Source organism: Symphalangus syndactylus, chromosome 3 (assembly GCF_028878055.3).
Source record: "Symphalangus syndactylus isolate Jambi chromosome 3, NHGRI_mSymSyn1-v2.1_pri, whole genome shotgun sequence".
Taxonomy (NCBI): domain Eukaryota; kingdom Metazoa; phylum Chordata; class Mammalia; order Primates; family Hylobatidae; genus Symphalangus; species Symphalangus syndactylus.
Window position 1 is genome coordinate 87,483,406 of NC_072425.2, and position 20,142 is coordinate 87,503,547.

The 20,142-nt window shown below is 40.5% G+C and overlaps 1 protein-coding gene across 12 annotated transcripts in view; it reads left to right on the top strand.

The window, feature by feature from the left end:
* RAPGEF5 (Rap guanine nucleotide exchange factor 5) overlaps positions 1 to 20,142 on the top strand; it is a 254,427-nt gene that overhangs the window by 155,865 nt on the left and 78,420 nt on the right. For 11 of the 12 annotated variants that reach the window (XR_010120057.1, XR_010120056.1, XR_010120059.1 and 8 more), the window contains exons 10-11: positions 8,601 to 8,719; positions 9,183 to 9,271. Coding sequence is in view for 4 of the 12 variants with exons in the window: in XM_063636307.1 (XP_063492377.1) it covers positions 8,601 to 8,719; positions 9,183 to 9,271 (208 nt within the window). In the remaining 8 variants the exon portion in view is untranslated. Of the gene's footprint in view, positions 1 to 8,600; positions 8,720 to 8,742; positions 9,272 to 20,142 lie in introns of those variants that run through there. The other variant, XM_055272475.2, reaches the window with a different exon arrangement.

A 20,142-nucleotide genomic window follows, 5' to 3' on the forward strand; every position in this document is an offset into this window, starting at 1 on the left:
TGAACGATAGCCCTGGCTTGCAGCTTGGTGGAAGGGTTCTTGGTAAGATGTGTACATTGTTAAACAAATTAGATTTATCTAGTCATTGGTGATGGAACTATAGTTGGGGTGGCAGGGGACTGTGGTGGATCTTTATTGTCTTTTTTAGTGCCTAAAAGTCCCGGAAGATGCATAATACCCTTATTTTTTAGATGATGCTTTGGAATTTGGGGAGTATATTTTTCTTCTCCCAGCAAAACAGCTATTGGATGGCTGCCAGGATTTGGCTCTAGATAAGGCAAGCCCTGTAACCCATGTCCTCTCAGTATAGGTTGAGGCCTTGTCTGCAGCTGTGAACTCAGCCATTCTTTGAGGACAGGCCTCTTCCTGGGTGAGAACTGGCTCCAAAGACCCTGGAATCAGAATCAAGCTCCATTTCTGCTGCCAGAGTGCTATGCCCATTACTCAGACTTAGCCTAGATCTGACTTTAGAGCTTTGGTTCCTAGCTACAATGGACTAGATTTTGTCCTTTCGTTCTGCAGACTTCAGGCTTGAATTTCCCTTTTCTACCCAAGCCTACCCCTTGGACTTAGTTCCTCTGAGACTGAACCTCTGCCTCTTTGCCTTTGCTGACCTCTCTGTCCTTGACCTTGAGCCATTCTGATTTACAGTATCTGTCCACTTATCCGTCATTTGCCAGGTCATGCATTCACTTAACAGACATTGTTCTGGATGTAAAACCAAACCAACCCAGCCACTGTTCTCATGCAGCTGTCATCGGAGTGGAACTGACCCTGCCATTTCTCCTCCCTCTTCTACCCTCCACCCCACTCCCAAACCTGGTCATCAGCCAAGAAGTTTTATATTGGAACTAGAAGCCTGCTGGAAAATATTTAATAAAATTTAAGCTTTTATGATAAACAATAACACCTGCGTGATTGACTAGCCACTCTCAAAGGTCACATGGGAAGTGCAGAGTGTGAAGCAAGCTGTAGAAGCCAAATTACAGTAAACTGATGTAGGCACTAGACAAGAAAGACTGTTAAGACCATAAAGCATGTAGAAATTGGATTCGGTCAAGTAGGAAAATGCTAACACACCCTACCCTAAAGCTTTTAGATTTTTGAGTTGTTTTCTGGACAGCAGGAAGATGAAATACATGACCAATATGGTGTAGTCTAAATTAATGAAAACTTAACACAAGCGTCTCTGGAAACTGTGAAATGTGAAGCATGCTAGGCTGTCTCTATTTGCATCCCTCTCTCCATTCTCACGTCTGCCCTGTGCTGGGACAGCGAGTCCGCACCACACATTGTGGAATGCATCACCCTGGATTTCTTGTCCTCCTGCTCTGAATGGGATGCAGCCAGTGGGAAGCATCAGCAAGAGATCAGAGGGTGGAAGGAGAGAAAGTTCATGATATTCCTCCTACCTCTGTCTGGCTTCCTTCTGTAGTTCTGGCAGTGACTGCACCTCCTCCTTGGTAGCTTCTCATTTATGCCTCCAGCTCCCAAAGGGATCCAATACTTACTTTTTACCTCCCCTTACCCCTTCCAGCCCAGGGCTAGTTAAGATCTCCCTCTTGTCTAGTCCTGGTTATCTCTCACCATTTTTGCTTAGTTTCATCAAACCTACCTACACAGCTGTAAATAGCCCCTTCATTAAACACTTTCAAAATGCTTCCTGAGTGTGCATTTTCCTGCCAGTATCCAGAATGATCTGTCAAGCTAATACAGCATGTTGAAATATATTCATAATAAAAAGACATTGACTTTATATTTCAAGATGCTACAGTCTATCCCATCTTTTCTGCCCTATTGTGCAGTAGGTTACTAGCTGAAGTTGGCCCTGGGATCAAATTCCTAGGCTTGCTCTGGTTTTAGGGTTATTAGACAAGTTGTTTTGTATGATGATATTCTTAGAAGCAATGAGATTTAATACATACAGTTTTTCTCTAGTAGCCAGAAGCTTTCTGTTTAGTCATGCATATTGGTTTTCTGTTGGAGTTTGGTCAAGTTCCATAATAAATATGTTTATTTTCATATCTATAAAAGTCAGACTTTACCTAGATTTTATAAATGATGATGAATCCTGTTAATCTTGTTTAGGCTTTCATTAGAGTTATTAATCTTAATATGTGTGGGATTAAAAAAAGGAAAGAACTAATTATCATTATCTAAATACTCTCCTTCTGCCAGAGTATCCTGTACAAAGATATATTTGTTAGGCCAGCTCCTTTGTGGTCGGGTGAGTCTAAGTGGCTCACCTTGACATATATCTGCTAACTTAATCTCTCTCTTAATCAGTTCTATCTTGCCAGCAATATTCTTTTGACCTTTTTAAAAAACATCTGTTTACTTTTTTTTTCATGAGAAAAAGAATCATGAGATACATTGTCAGCAAATTATCTAAGGGTTGTTCTCGAATAAAATTCTTTTTGGCTAGAGGAGATTTTTTTTCAGATAAGTATTATAATTCTGCTGTACCCACATTTACAGAACAGAAACAGATGTGGGCATTGATGGCTTGGTCAGCTAGGCTTTATGTGAATTTCCATAGTACAAGATGGGAAGAGATACCTAACTGCTAAATCATGTGCCTTCTTCCTATTTAGGAGAGCCAACACTTTGGGCTTCTGTGAGAAAAGTGGAATCAAGATTAGTTTTGTAGAATCTTTGTGTTGGAAAGGGTGCAGAGCATAGCCCTGACTCTTGATCCAGAATCGTCTTCATTGGTTCTATGATATTGTTGATACACTCCGCTTCAGCTTGAGAGACAGAGCTGGGTCCATCTCTGCTGTTAGCACTTCTTTAAATTGGTCCCCAGTCAGCCACTTTTATCTCATCACCCACTAGTGGAAAGTCGCCTTTCTAGAATGTCATGAGTAATTCCAGGGCTTCCTCTCCCACAGGGTAGAGTGGCTCAGAAAGTGGAAATAATCTGCTGCTATTTATCCTCCTGAATTCTTCTTTCTTGGACCTTCCAGCTACCTGAACTGTACCTCTCAGGACATATTTCTCAGAGCCCTTTGTGGCTCCATGGGGCAGATTCATGTGTCCCCTGGCCAACAAATCTGTGTCCACAGACTCATCTCTGCTCAGTTTTTTTGTTTTTTTTTTTTTTCAATTTTAAGGTAAAACTTATATAACATAAAATTAGCCATTTTAAAGTCTATAATTCATGTCTACCCAATTCTTGACCCCATTAGGCCCGAGGCAGCTTATATACTGGGAGCCCCATCTCCACCAGCCTTAACCTGCATGTCTCTGTGTCCCAAGTTGCATAGACATAGGTGCCCACAAATACAGCCTTCCTCTAAAGCCGGTCCCTGCCGCGTTTAGCTCTGTTCCTGCCTTGGTCACTGATTCGGGTCTGGTGGGCACTCCATTTTCCCCTTGCTGGGTCTCGAGCACTGCCTGATCTGAGCTGGTTGAGTTGTGGTCATACCACTGCATTCAGCTCCTGCCAACTCTCTTCCTCTCTTAGAATGAAAGCCTTTGTATGGCTTTCCCAAACCAGGCAGGCCATCCAGAACTAAAAACCGGCTATGCTAGAACTTTTGACTCTCACTTTGGCCTAGACCTCCCTGTTGACTGACCCACCAACAGATTGCCCTGCACTGGCAGTCAGCACGAGGGAAAGTGACATCTCCTTTGATAGTTGTCATCTATAATATAGAGCATTGGCCATCTTAGGGGACATCTGTGGTTCTGGTTAAGGGTGCTGGTGTCGAGCCTGTCTTGGTTCAGTCTCAGCTTCGCCATCTGTCTGCTCTGTGATCTCTCTTATTTAATCTCTGGGCTCCTGCCTCCATTTGTAAAATAGGAATTTTCATAGCATTAGTCTCACGGGATCATTATAGTGATTAGGTAAGGTAGTGGATCTTCAGCCCTTAGCTTTGCCTGCTGTATGGTAAGCCCTCAGTAAGTGTTAGTTGTCATAGGTTTATCTGCCTGGTTGTGGCTGATTCCTCCCCAGTTGCCCATTCCTGGTGGTTCTGTTTGTTGCATATGGCAGTGTTGTCTCCTTAGTTCTTGAGTTGTCGTTACCTCTACCATTATGGGATAAAATTATATTAGGTATTAATGGTCCAGTAACTAATAATTGCATGATGTTTTACACCTCACAAAATACTTATTTTATCTCAAGTAGTGGCCAAGGCTCGGTGCTATCTCACATGAGCTACTCTCAGGCTAAGACCCAGAATTAGAGCAGGTCTTCTGATCTGATGTATGTGTAACTCCTTGCCTAGCTTTGACATTGTCCAATGTAACAAGCGTGCCAGCTGTTCTTCTCAGGTTAGCCCAGTCTATTTGAGTGCCTCAGCTAAGCTGATGGTCATGATGCAAAGCAGGGCAGGCCAGTGCCCTGTGGAGTATGATGATCACCAGTAGAGTTTGATGATCCCTCCTTAGGAAGAGTGCCTCTCAGCAAAATGTCCCTCCTCTCTGGGCTGTGTCACAATTCACCAATTGAAATGTATTCTTAGAGATTTAAGGTGTTCTTTGGGAGACTGAGGTGGGCAGATTGCTTGAGCTCAGAAGTTCAAGACCAGCCTAGGCAACATGGTGAAACCCTGTCTCTACAAAATAAAACAAAAAATTAACTGGGCCTGGTGGTATGTGCCTGTAGTCCCAGGTACTCAGGAGGCTGAGATGGGAGGATCACTTGAGCCCAAGAGGCAGAGTTGGCAGTGAGTTGAGATTGTGCTCTTGCACTCCAGCCTGGCTGACAGAATGGGAATGTCCTCCCACCCCACCCCCCTCCAAAAAAAAGAAAAAAGAAATTTAATGTGTTGCTCTCTAAACCTCCACTTTAAAATGCAAATGCATTCATTCATCCTTTGTTTATAAATATATTCAGTAAATGTTCATTGAGTGTCTGTGAAATGTCAAGACCTGGCTAACTATTGGGAATTCAAAGTCAAAGAAGATAGGGTACTTGCCCACAAGTGAACTTGGGCAAGGTGGGGACAGAAAGTGCATCAGTAAGTGCTCCTGAGAGTGCTGAATTAGAAGGATACATGTGGTGCTGTGAAGTCACACAGAAGGGCCAACAAGATCAAAGTGAAGACCAGGGGGCTTACTGGAGGAGGTGATTCTTGAAGTGAACTTTGTGGGATAAATAAGAGTTAGGCCAAGAAAGTTGTGAGATGAAAAGAGATATAACAAGCCATTGGCTACAAATGCCTTCCTATCAGTTAACATCTTCAGTTAATGTGTTCATAGACCTAAGGGCAAACAGCATTGGAACTTGTGCTACTTGTATGACTTCTTGAGTGTCATAGTGTCAAGCTAGATGATTCTCAGCGTTTGCCATCTGAAAGGTTCTCTGGTACTGCCTGTTTCAGACAGGTTTGATTTTGAAGGAATGGGTCTGTTCAAGCTGACTTCTTTCCTTTATAATGAAATTTCCGAGATGTAGTCTTCTCTTCCTCCTTGTTCACTCACAGTTGAACACATTTTCCCCACTCCTGACCTAAAGTGACCTCATCATCACTTTTTCTTAGACTTATCTTTGTAAATGTTACAGCGTCAGGCAGGCTTTCTCCTGGGGTCTCCTGATACAGCACTTTCCTGGCTCTCCTCCTGGCTCATCTTGGTAGTGGTCTTCATGGTCTCTCTGTAAGTAGGTTCCCCCATGACTCGAATATTCTCCCACTTTACTTCTTCCCCTTACTGTGTTTTTAGCTCCTTTAATCCCCAATGTTCATAGTTCTGCCTCTTTGCTGCTCCTCCTTAACAATCTCATCCATTACCAAAGCTTAAATAATTCATAAATTTGTCTCTACCCTTGACCTTTGTCCAGAGGCCTCGTTCTTTATTTCTAACTGCTTGCTAAACGGCTGTGGCAGGCAGGCTGTCTTAGTACGAAACATCAGCATTTAAAATCAGAAGCATCGGTCTCACCAAAGCCACTCCTTCATACACGTCCTCCCCTGTTTAATGGTATTTCCGTTCTCTCAGTCACCCACAGTTATCTTTGATTGTCAGATCCCATGGATGCTACTTTTGCATTGTCTCTTGCATTTGGCCACATCTTAGGGTGCTGACCCAGTTATACTTATGTTGTCATGGAGCCTATTAACTTGTCAGTTAAGAGCAGGGTACTTGCCTCACTCATTTTCACTTGCCGCTTGGTGTCCAGAACAGTGCCTTATGCAAAGGAAGCAAGCCCTCACTATTCGTTGAATGAATGTCAATTAAGTGTTTTAATACTTTACCTGCATTTCATGAACTATTTGTCATTGAATATATTTTCTATTATTAGTTCTCTTAATACTTTTAATCTTAACCAATCAAGCACAAGAATAAAATTTCATACCCAGAACCTCAACTATGGTACTTCTGTTCCTTCTCAGGATGAGAAATTAGTTAAGCATGCATGGGTCAGGAAACATTAATTTACCTTTCCTTCTTGAGAGCCAGATGTAATTTGTAGGATTATTACATTTTTATGGCAATTTTAGATAACATATTTCCCTTTGTACATTAATTTTTCTACTTTTTCTCTTCTTTATTTCTAATAGGTCTTCAAAATGGAAAACTATCACAATGACACAGATGCTACTGATAGTACATCAGTATAATTCAGCTCTTCCCCTGCCTGGCAGAGTGTGGCTGCTGTGTGCACAGCCATGTAATACATATTAGTTACACAGGCATTAGAGAAGCCCTTCCCATCCATATGTATGTGCATGGCCTGTGGAAGTTAATAATGCTATATATCACATGCACATAGAATGTAAAACGTACTTCAGAATGACAGCAAGCTCATATAAAATGAGTATTGGTGCATGATTAAAGGAAACCAGGGAAAAATTTTTGTCCTTTCAGAGAACAGAATTATTTGTTTGTTCTGTGTGTCTCAGCATCCCAGACCCTCATTCTGCCTTTTTGTTTTTTTGCTTTTTGTTTTTCGTTTTTTGGGGGGGTTTTTTGGGTCAATACATGCACTTCTCTCCAGCCACCTTATTTCACTTCAGCCACATAGATAACAAAGGAACCCCTTTGGAGAAATGAAAGATAGCAATTACACATTGGTATTCATGTTACGGGAGTCCCACTGTCGTCCTCAGGGAGTTTAACAATGAATATCCAGCATTAATTGCCACAGTAACTGCACGCCATCTGACCTTGCTGAAATGTAATACATCGGTTTTACATAGTGAAATTATTTACCACTAAAAGAGTAAAAAAGAATGATCATAAAATTATATTGCTGTTTAGAATGACAAATATTTTTTGTTTTTAAGAAAATCCTGGAGGACTTAAATTATTAGCTTATTGCATTTTCTTAGGAATCAGAATACCAGGAGGTAAAGTCACAATTTTTATCAGTGATTTGGCTGGCAATTAGGGCAAGATTAGTGCCTTCCTATTCTTATGAAAGGTGAATCAAATACATTGACATCCCTGATTAGCCTGTAGAACCAATTAATAAGGCACAATGGATATTTTTTTCTCTGTTGGGGGTGGGGATATCCTCTTTCATGTTTGTACCTGACCGTAGGTAGGTAGGATTTTCTGTAAGTAGGGGAAACGTGCTAGGAGCCCTAAGCACATAGTGCCTTTTTTAAAGAGGTGACATCATCTTTAAGGTGAAACCTACTTACTGTGAACTTTTCTTCCTTTAATCTTTTGCTCAAATCCTCAGAAATAGGGAAGCTAGATTTTCTGACATGCATCTTATAGTTCCTTTCTCCTGGGCTACCTTACGCTTACTGGGTATTGCACATCGGAATTTCACACTAAACACTCTGAAAGTGTTCATGGCTCCGAGTTGGAGGCCACCCTGCTGGGTCAGCAGCAAGCTGTCCTCTGTGACAGAGCCACGTCAGCGGGCCACACTCACTCTGGGCTGTGGAAGCTGTGTGTGCAGAAATGAATGATGGTTCAGCCGTCTCTCCTTTTTAAAAAGGGACTGAGGTGAAGAAAGTCTGTGCAGTCATCCATGACATCCGAATTTCAGCCTAGATAAGATTCTAACTAGAGATCCATTTTTGCTTATATTCTGGCAAAACAAGTACATGATAAATTTGAAGGCCATCTCAAGTCTGAAAAAAAGTTGAATTGAATGATGGAGTGGGTAGTTTTTTTTTCTTGCCCGCCTTTTAAAGTAAGGGTGTAAAGTAAATGAATATATGTATTGATTACAACTACTGAATAGGGCTTGCTCATTGTCTTAATGTTTAAATAATGTATATTTTGTATGATTCAACTTTAATAGAGTGTTTAATAAACATCTACCAGGTAAAAGAGAATATAGTATACATGCAATTAGTATGTTGTGCTTTTTGAAACTTTGAACTTTGTAGTCCCTAAATTGTTTAGGAAGTATTAAAAATAAACTCTGAATTCCACCTCCACTTTGTTTTCTATTTCCTTTAAAGTATTTATGTCTCTCTAATGTTTTAAGTTTTCATAGCACTTGAACCTGGATACTTTAATATTAGAGGGAGATTTTTGACCAGACTCCTAATTTATTCTGAACCTTTAAAGAGATGATACTGTAAAGCAACTCTAGAAAATACAGCTTTAGTTAGCTCCATTTTCCCCCCACTTTTAATTTTCTCTCTCTTTTTCCTTCTCTCATCCATCATCCCTGTCCACAATTAAAGCAAGATGATGAAGTGACGACTGTTCAGGTTAAAGAGCAAGACCGGAGCGTCCTGGTGCTGAAGAAAGTGCAGTGCTGTGGCCCAGCCCCCACAGCTGGGAGTGCGGAGAGCCATTGGAGGTGAGAGTTTCCCTGCAGCCACAGAGGCACGCGCTCCCGTTTCCTTTTCCCTGCCTGCCTTCCCTTCCCTTGCTCCATCCATCTCACTCGCTCTCTGCCTCCTCTACCCTCCCTCCCTCTCTTTTCTCTCCGCCTCTCCAGTGTTCTAGCTGACTGCAGAGCTCTTAGCAGCCAGATGGACTCAGTTCCCAGTGAAAGGACAGGGATGGCAAGATCTTTTAGCATTTAGGGGATGCCTTTGTTAGTAACCGTTCACAATGGGCAGCTCCCGGCTGAGGGTCTTTGACCCTCATTTGGAGAGGAAAGATTCCGCCGCGGCGCTCTCAGACCGAGAGCTGCCCTTGCCTACCTTCGATGTGCCTTATTTCAAATACATCGACGAGGAGGATGAGGACGATGAATGGAGCAGCCGCTCGCAGTCTTCCACCGAGGATGACTCAGTGGACTCTCTGCTCTCTGACAGATATGTGGTGGTGTCCGGGACCCCGGAGAAGATTTTGGAGCACCTTTTGAATGACTTGCACCTGGAAGAAGTCCAGGACAAAGAAACAGGTAAGGCTCTGAGTAGCTCATGCTTCCAGACTCACAGCAGCTGATGCCCTTGTCAGTACCCTTAGGGGCGAGGTTCCCACTGTTAGCTGAAACCAGGGTGGGGAGAAATAGCATATGCTTTGTGCGACTCGTCCCTTGCCTTGTGCTGACTTGTTTAAATCCAGTAAATGGACACATGTAGATCCCAAGCAGCTCCCTGGGAAGTAGCTGTACAAAGAAAATGATATGAAGCCAGCTGTTCTTGTTTCTTTGGCAATTTTTCCCAAATCTCACCTAAAGGCAGTTGGCAAGAGACCAATGTTCATTGGAAAGAAATACAAGGGGGAGGAGGGTTAGCAGGCGTTCACCTGGCATGTAGGCAGTGCTGAGCTGGAGAGAGCAGCCTCCGTGCTGAAATGTCAACAATTAATGCAACTACTCAGCAGCTACATGCTTAGTGGCAACTTCTGCCTTTTTCCAAGTGGTTTACAAACTGCCTGGTCAGAACAAGCCCCGAGGTGCAGACTATGATACTCACAGCTTTTCAGAGCAGAAATTGTAATGCACTAAAGCCTTATTGATCAGACTTCTTGTATTTTAAATTTAATCTGAGAGTAAAACACTCATTTTGCTTTTTCACCCATGCACTTTTGGAAGCACTACTATTCCACTTACAAAATGACTTATCTGTAACTTCCTTTATCTCAGAAGGGAGAGTACTTGCTTCTCTTAACCAGAATTTGTAATTTGTTCCATGCTGGAGCAGTTATTCCAATGAATAGGCCTCTGACTGTAGCCTGCATTTTGCAACTTGATCCCTTAATTAAAATGCACTTTTTGCTCCTACCATAGCACCTGTGAGACCCACAGTTTCCTTAGGTTTTTACCATGCAAGGAGGATTGTGAAATGACAGCTTAGGTGGGAACAAGAATTTCCTTGTGTCCCTGGAGTTTTGTCTGAACATAGATGATGTCTAGGTCTATATTGCATTCTAAAGGACAATAAGAGAAACAAGGATGTGTGAAATACATAAGTGGGCCAAAAAACAGTATCCAAATGACCTAATCATGTATGCTACAGTAAAGTTATTGTGTAATTTTAAAATTCAGATAGATACCTTATTTTGCATATGTTTGAAGACAAAATCAGTAGTTGTTATTTATATGCACTAAACAAACAGCTAAAAGAAAAACATTCTCTTGGCATTTGCTAGGTTGATTTTGTATGTCTATAGATTAGTATTTTGTGCATTTGAGCACTATTCCCATGTTCTGCTTCATCAAATATAGTCATCATGGAAGGTGGGTCTAATTTTCAGTCTACTGATTACCAGACTGCTTTGCACAGGTGTTTTGAACTAGAATACAGACAAATTATCTGTCCTGGAAAAGACACTTCAGTAGAGGTTTGGAAAGATTGAATATTTCCTTCTTCTTAATAACACTACGGTTCTATAGTGCAAGACTTTGTGTCTGGGTCACATTAGTAAGCAGGGAAATTATTATAACCTGCCCAGGCCTAGCTTGATTTCATTTTCTTTTTAATTGTCATTAGTTTGTGTTCTCTTTACTTTTGAGAAAATGGCTGAGGTGCTCACAGGTTCCCACTACCTAACACTGAGAATGGCAAATCACTCTCATTATTGTTCCTAATGTCAAAATTTGCCTGCTATTGGGAAGTACAGTGGTTTGCATCCTGTCTACTGACTTATTCTTGCTTTCTTCTCAGTTATACTAACCCCTGGGATCACGTGTCACTTCTGCCATGTGCTCACAAAGCCAAGCGGACCAGGACTTCATGGCTTGACTCTCCTACCACCAACCTAAGTGGGGAAGAAGGGGTTGGTTGGGGTCACTTCAACTAATTCCTGCTCATTTCCTTAGAGTTTGGGGGAAGGACACAAATGAAACTTTAGAGTTTTGCAGAGACATCTGAGTGGCAAAAATGGTAACAACTTTCACCAAAGAAAGATTTTATGAAAATGGAAAAGTCAATTTTGGAGAAAATGATTAATGTGTATATAAAAGAGATGCCTAAGTGGAAGTCAGTGTAGCTCTTCCAAACTTCAAGAACGGCACTTAGAGAAAACACAACAGAAAATCCACCATGTGGTTTCTGTTAATAAGATTATAAGAAATATAATAAATGTAAAATAAATGTGTGCAAATTGAAGAAAAGGAGATATTAATAGCTCGAATACTAAGCAAATCAGATATTTGAAGTAACAGGACCCCTTGTCGCTGACAAAGGTGAATTCTAGTTCTTGATCTCAGTCAGGTAAGCAACCCTCATTATCAAAGGCCCGAGTGTGCAGGAGCTGAAGAGAGTTGCATAAACCATATGGAGGACAGATGGAGGAAAATGAGAAGGGGCTGCAATAAAAGTACACAGCAGCATTTTTATGTTCTTGAGCGCCCCTTTTAGGGAGATGGAGCCATCTGGGGCCGCGTGCAGCCATATGGTGGCCCTCCACACAGCCCAATAGCAGTGAGGAGGAGAGGGTCCATGGGAAAAAAGGAATGGTCATGGAGGCTGGGGTGAGCCTGTTCTGGATTCTTACATTTTTGGACCCACCAGAGGCTGGGGAAGATAACTGAACAAGAGATGTGAGTAATTTCTCATCCCTTTCCCACAAAAGTCACTAATTTGTGAAAACGTAGGTGTAGGACCCAGTAGAGGAGGCCCTTGGTGCTCCCATAGGACAAGTGGAAGTGATTACTGATTGATGTTAACATACAAATAGATGAATATAGCCGGGAGGAGAATGCCAGGGCTATTAAGGTAAGGCATTTCTGTTGTTACTGGACTCAAGAATAGAATAGGAAACAACTAAACAATTCATATAGTATTCTATCAGCAAATCAAGCTTTTTAAAGGAAAAATAATTCTAGAGATGCTTAAAATCAACTTACTAATGATTTTCTTAAATGAGTTGACGCGCACACACCTACTATGTATACTATTTTCATAATCCCTCAAGTACATATCTTTCCTCCTTTGTAGTGAAAGGCACAAGAAGTCATCCAGTATGATATCTATGGAATGAAGGAATGCATGAGTGAATGAGTGAATTTCTTTTTTTTGAGACAGAGTCTCAGTCTGTCACCCAGGCTGGAGTATGATCTTGGCTCACTGCAACCTCTGACTCTCGGGTTCAAGCGATTCTCCTGCCTCAGCCTCCAGAGTAGCTGGGATTGCAGAGGCCCACCACCACGCCCAGCTAATTTTTGTATTTTTGGTAGGGACAGAGTTTCACCATGTTGGTCAGGCTGGTCTCGAACTCCTGACCTCGTGATCTGCCTGCCTTGGCCTCCCAAAGTGCTGGGATTACAGGCGTGAGCCGCTGTGCCTAGCCGAGTGAATTTCCTAAACTCTTAAAGAGAAGATCAATGGGAAGTGCTGATAAGGAACAAGCAAACCAACCAGGCATTTGGGTCTTTATTTGCAGCCAGTTTTGAAATGTTCATTCGTCTGTGACAAGCTCCCTTTTTGTTTACTAAGTTAGCAATAACACTCCCTGAGAGCAAGCAGCAATGAAATTCATTGTCATCTAAATTTTTCAGCATTTCTTCTTTTGTCTGATAGTTCTTCATTGTTTAAAGTAGGAAAACTATGAGTCTGGTAACTAGATATTTGTGAACCTGGACAGTGATTGAAGCTGTTCTCAAAGATTTCCTTTTTTTTTCCAAGGTTCAGGTTTTGACTTGAAATATTTTGAAATGTTAGAGGAAAATCAAGTTGTTTCTGGAGCTTTATCTAATTTCCCAGAAATGGGGCAAACATCACTGGGCATGAGATTTACATGACAGAATTATGAGGAAGGTAAGAAAGAAAAAAAACAAGGAGCTGTGAGTTAGAGGAGTTGAAGGGATGGGGGAGCAAGTTTGGGCCCAGCCGTTCCTGCTCTGTCGTGGTCCTGCTGGTGACTGTACCTAGTTAACCCTTTCTCCTCCCTAGAGAGGATAAAGTGTGTTTTGCTTACAGATACTTCTGTAGTGAATGATGATTTCTGTTTCAAAGCAGGGGGAAAACTGTGGATTATATGGAGAAACCCCTTCTTATTGATTTTTCTTTCTGAATCTGTGTTACAACAGGTCTACCTTAGGGAAAACAGGAAATATGTTATTTCCCATTTCCTTATTCATGTTTTTGAAGAAAATGTACTTATGATTACAAGTTTCCAAGAAAAAAAAAAGCCAACAGAGAATAGAATAGTAGGAATAGGTAAAGCCTACCAGCTGATTCTCATTAGGCCTGACCTGATTTCTTTTAGGTATGGCTGCTTTTTTTTTTTTTCATGAGGTTATCATTCAGTATATTCTGTTAACATGCCTCTGTGTTGAAATGTCTACACAGCCTGCCTTGATTCTTTCAGAGATACCTCAGTGTTGGGGGGCTGGCGTTTAGCAGCACATAGTAAGTTGAGCATGTGATTGAAAAAGTGAGTTCGTTACTGTTCTAGAGGAAACAACCTCGTGAAAGTGCCTGTTTTATATTATAGGAGTGTCTCACTCAACTGATAAGAGTCCAGAAGGTCTTGATGGTCAACCTAGTGACTTTTTTTTTTTTTTTTTTTGAGAGGGAGTCTCACTCTGTCACCAGGCTGGAGTGCAGTGGCACGATCTCGGCTCACTGCAACCTCCACCTCCCAAGTTCAAGCGATTCTCCTGCCCTGGCCTCCCAAGTAGCTGGGACTACGGATGTGCACCACCACGCCCAGCTAATTTTTGTATTTTCAGTAGAGACGGGGTTTCACCATGTTGGCCAGGATGGTCTCAATCTCTTGACCTCATGATCCACCCGCCTCGGCCTCTCAAAGTGCTGGGATTACAGACGTGAGCCACTACGCCCAACTGTGATGTTTTTTAAGCATTGCACTGATAAAACATTAAGTAAAGTGAGGGCAGGCACCTCATTTTCTTCTTTTTTTTTCTAATTTTATTATTATTATACTTTTAGGGTACATGTGCACAATGTGCAGGTTTGTTACATATGTATACATGTGCCATGTCGGTTTGCTGCACCCATTAACTCGTCATTTAGCATTAGGTATATCTCCTAATGCTATCCCTCTCCCCTCCCCCCACCCCACAACAGTCCCCGGAGTGTGATGTTCCCCTTCCTGTGTCCATGTGTTCTCATTGTTCAATTCCCACCTATGAGTGAGAACATGCGGTGGGAATTGAACATTTGGTTTTTTGTCCTTGCAATAGTTTGTTGAGAATGATGGTTTCCAGTTTCATCCATGTCCCTACAAAGGACATGAACTCATCAATTTTTATGGCTGCATAGTATTCCATGGTGTATATGTGCCACATTTTCTTAATCCAGTCTATCGTTGTTGGACATTTGGGTTGGTTCCAAGTCTTTGCTATTGTGAATAGTGCCGCAATAAACATACGTGTGCATGTGTCTTTATAGCAGCATGATTTATAATCCTTTGGGTATATACCCAGTAATGGGATGGCTGAGTCAAATGATATTTCTAGTTCTAGATCCCTGAGGAATCACCACACTGACTTTCACAATGGTTGAACTAGTTTACAGTCCCACCAACAGTGTAAAAGTGTTCCTATTTCTCCATATCCTCTCCAGCACCTGTTGTTTCCTGACTTTTTAATGATTGCCATTCTAACTGGTGTGAGATGGTATCTCATTGTGGTTTTGATTTGCATTTCTCTGATGGCCAGTGATGATGAGCATTTTTTCATGTGTTTTTTGGCTGCATAAATGTCTTCTTTTGAGAAGTGTCTGTTCATGTCCTTCACCCACTTTTCGATGGGGTTGTTTGTTTTTTTCTTGTAAATTTGTTTGAGTTCATTGTAGATTCTGGATATTAGCCCTTTGTCAGATGAGTAGGTTGCGAAAATTTTCTCCCATTTTGTAGGTTGCCTGGTCACTCTGATGGTAGTTTCTTTTGCTGAGGCACCTCATTTTCTATTAACTTTTTAATCTTGTCTCCTGCCAACACCAAGCTCATGATAATCCCTTGATATTTAGTTATGTAATTTTCATGGAGGAAAATTAAGAATATCTTTCTTCTTCCCCTTGGAAAGATAGAAGACAACGTAAGTGAACTTCTTTCTTGCTTACCTTGCCTTTTAGCATTCCTGGAATGATCTTGGGTGCCTGTCTTCCAGGCTTTTTCTCCCAGGTTGCCAGACCATAATAACCCTGTAGCAACATGACTTTTGCTGTACTAAAAATTTTTGAGGGTAGGTAAATATTTAGATGGCAGTAAGTCTTTTCATGGTTTTGTACAATTGATATGCACATGGCATTATCTTGTATTTATATCTTTTTATTTCTGTAAGGTCATGTAATAAACAGACCAGTGTAGCTTATCTGTAGCTGCATGTTAGCAGCACCTGGGATGCTTTTAACAAAACAGCAATGTCCAGAGATCCTGATTCAGGTGGGCTGAGTTGGGGCCTAGGCCTTAAGGCCTTTAAAAGTTCCCCAGGTGATGCAATCTGCAGCCAAGTTGAAAGACACTGAAATAGAACATTGTCTCACTTCCATGTTTTGAAAGACCAATTCCAGGTTTCTATTGGTTATAGATATACAGAGAGTTAGGAACAACGTTCCCCCTTTCCGACCCCTCTGACAGGACTGTATGTCCAGCCTCATGTCCGCTGGCCCCTGTCCTGGAGTTCTGCAGCCTGAGAAGTTCATAACTGACAAACCTACACTGCCAGTCCTTCCATTAAAGTGGTTTTGGATAAAAGGAGACCATCAGAGGGAACAGAGATACTGGACACACAAAATGTTTGGTTTCTCATCTCTTGGAATGAGAAGGTGTGACTATAGTGAAAAGCCATTTGGATTTTTGTGTGGGTTCTGTCACACGACACAAATTCCTGGATGGTCCTTAGGTTTCACAGCCAAGAATGCTTCTGAGAGAAATAATGTTTTAAGAAAGGAGAAAATGCATATAGCAGAGTAGAAAGGTTACTAAAATGAGATTCTAAAGTCTTGAGTACCGAATCTGGGTTCCATTAAAAAAACAGCCCGAGACTTTGAGCAAGTAATAAATGAAATGATCTCTGAAGTATCTTTCATCACTAAAACCCTTTGATTCAAAGAGATCTATATTTTCTTTCTTTGCAAAATATGTTACAGAACCATAGAATTTTAGGTGGGAGGGAGACCTGAGAATTGGTGTAGATGACCTCCAGAGTCATTTTATGCTGAAAACACCATCACATAGCCCTTGCACGAGGGCTTAGGAAATTTGGTCTAACTTCATATTCCTGCTACGTTTCTTCAGCCTCACAGAGCTGTTAGAATGTCAACGGGGTATTAAGCTTAGAATCCAAGGCTCAGTGGCCATACCTGGTGATGATTTAAGTGTGTTTTTATATAACCTTGTCCAATGGGAAACTTTTTAAGTTCCTTTGAGAAATTATGCCATAACATTTCTAAAGAATAGCTTTGATTTGTCACCCTACTACTAAATTCCATTTGCAGAATTTTATTACCAAGCCATTTTGGGTATTCAGAAATAGTGTTGCAGGAGAAAAGTAGCAGTTTTCCCTCAGTGATGAAATATACTACATCATATCTCTTCTACTAGCCATTTCCCGGCAATTCCTTAACTTTTAGCTTTATACACTGCTTCTATGAAAAATGTAACTGCATTTTTAGTTACTGAGTTTCTGAATACCTTAGAAAAAGTTAATTCCTTTATTTATTTAATTCCTTTAAATATCTTTGACTTCCAATTGCATAGGCATTGTTTTAAATGCCAGGGATACAAAATAGACCAACTCCTTACCCTCCTGAAGGCTTATATTCTATTGGAGGGAATCAGACAATAAATAAAATAAGTAGGAAAATATTGTATATTAGATGATGGGTTGCTAAATAACCAATATCATTATAGGCACTAATTTGGGATAACTATATCCATGTCTTTAAAACTAAAAAAGCTGGAGGATATTTTAATGTATTTAAAGTATTTTAAGAATTAATGTGAAACTTCTGGTCAAATGCAACGAAGTTCAGAATCAAAAGAAATACACTTAATCGAAATTTTAAAAATAACATAAAAGAAATTTGAAGTATGTATAGGTATTCCCAGTTGGTAAATCACTATTGTTAGAACCCATAGAATCTGCATTTGTGGAAATGTTTGATAAGGATATCAGGCTTTTACCATCTTAAACTGTGCTTTATCCAACGCAAATAACTGGACTGGGCTGCTACTTAGTCTTTTTCAGCTTTATGAAACTGTCACTTCAAAATCTTAGATTAAGCACTTTGGGAGGCCAAGGTGGGCAGATGACTTGAGGTCAGGAGTTCGAGACCAGCCTGGCCAACATGGTAAAACCCCGCCTCTACTAAAAATACAAAAATTATCTCGAAGTGGTGGCACTGAGGCATGAGAATTGCTTGAATGCTAGAGGAGGAGGAGGTTTCAGTGAGCTGAGATCGCACCACTGCAGTCCAGCCTGGACGACAGAGTGAGACTCTGTCTCAAAAAAAAAAAAAAAAAAATTAGATTAATTTGTTTGCATACATGCTAATTAAAAAAAATCAGTGAAAGACTGAATTCATTAGTACAAACTCCAGCTGCCCTGGGTGTGCCTCAGATGCAGATGAAGAGTACCACTGTTTGGTAAGGGCTTGTTTTTCCAGATAAAGCAAAGACTTGAAACAGCTGTCCACAGTGACAGTACAAATCCCCAAAATGGTGTCAAGAGAGAAAAAGTGCTCAAGTTAGAATATGATTTCTGTTCTACTTTATAATGTGTGTGCTGTGGTTTTTATTTTGGTTTGGTTTGGATTTTGGTAGTTCCTTGAGCTTCTCTCCTAATTACTGGTATGGAGAATGTAATGTACAGTATTTGTTGACCATAATTGAAGCATTGGAAGGCTTTATAAATTAGTGTTGACAAAGTGATGAGATAATTAGAATTGTATAGAAATTTTCTCAGTTGTTTCACTTATAAAAGCAGAGGCTTTAGGCCACATGACATTTGAGGACCCTTCTAGCTATGAGAACCAGGTTCAAAGATTACTCCAGACACCAGTTTATTTATTCAAACCTTGTCCCATTAGATGGATCCTTTCGCAAGATAATTATCCCCATTTAATGGACATAGAAGCCAAGGTAGAAGTTAATTCAGTTGCTTAGTGATTGAGCCACCATTTGAATCGGGAAATGAGCCCAAATATATTCTGAATTTTATCCCAAAGATTATTTTTGCTAGAGACTGGAATCATGGATGAAAGGCATAATTGAAGTAAAAATCTACATTCAACTCAAGCTATAAGCCCCAAATCAGGTGCTTCAGTACCCATTTAAGAGCATTCTAATCTCCGGCACAAAGACCTGCTTCTTGGATTCCAGCTGTGAGCAGAATGGCCACTGGATGAGCTAACTGCTTCAAAAAGGTTGAGCGAGAGAGAGGAGAGAGAAAGAGTGAGAGGTCCTAGTTCCAGCTGACACTGTATCAGACTACTCACATGAGAAGTGATTAAAAATTAAATTTTGACTGTGGATTTCATTTGAGGTGCTCATCTTCTGGGTTAATCTATTCTCACCACCTTTGAACATGCAATATTATGTATGATAACAAGGGAATTGATGCTTTTACACTGCCAGTAGATTGTGGGTTAATTAATACCCTTGTTGTTAATGAAGCAAGGTGAAGTGAAGTGGGACCCAGCTGAAGCATAAGATCATTAACATACACTGATTAATAATGGAAATGTGGAAGTTTTCATTACAACACAACCAATGGGCAAAGGAAGATATTTAATGTATAAGGATATATTTAATAGGAGTATAGCATACCTTTCAGGGAAACAATCTCGATTTAGAATGAGAATGGATCATTGGAATGCATTTTTTTAATTGCATCATTTTCATGTTTATACCACATTTGAGCTGTAGTTTATTATCTGAATTTTAATTTTACAAACAATTTCAGCGTGAAAGGTTATGCAAATATTACAGTTTTCCAAATAAGAAAGTATTCAGAAAAATGTAGAGTAGTTTATTCAATGATTACCTAATATTTCTAGTAAACTATGTGGAGAGATGAATACTTTCATTAAACTTTTAATTTTATGATTTGCTTTCATCCTCCACCCTTGTTTATTCTGTGACCACTGTTAGAATTTACTACGATAAATGCATAGGAATGTATATGTATATTTATTTATAAAGTAGAAAATAAGACATCAGGTAACTAGTAATATTTAATTAAAGGGAAACTACGGTTGGCTTCACAGATGTGGCTTTTGCCACAAAAGGTTGACCATTTTACAGTAGACTTTGTTAAGGGAAAGTTGAAGTGGAAGTCTAGAGCATGCCAGAAACAAACCAAAGTATTATAGGGTTCTAGGAAATTAATTTCAAGAGGATCTGAAGATAGGAAATGGAAAAAGGAGTACATGAGGGGGAAAGAATGACCTTAGAAATTAGATCCTTAACTTCCAGACTATAAGAATTATGGAAAACTTGGGCATCTTAACAGTTTATGGACTTTCTTCTTTAAATACTTTGAAGGAAAATGTCAACCACTTTCTGACAGGTTAGAGTGAAGGTTTTGTCCTAGAGGCTGAAGGTGAGATAATCTGGAAGTTCCTGCACACGGTGTTCTATCTAAAGGACATATGCATGTGACTGCTTATTTCCTCGAAGTCAGTTTCAGTGCTGACCTCAACCTCTGAACCCCGGTTTTCCTGTGTAAACTGCAGCCAGCATGGAAGATGGAGAAGTCAGTGGACTTTCTACTTTATTCATATTTGCATATGTTGTTTTCTTTTTATCCTTTATTTACATTTATTTGCTTCACCTGAAATACTTTCCCTCTACCTCAAATGCCCCACTTGATACTCATCTTTTTAGCTAGAGTTCCATAGAGAACTTTGGTTCTTT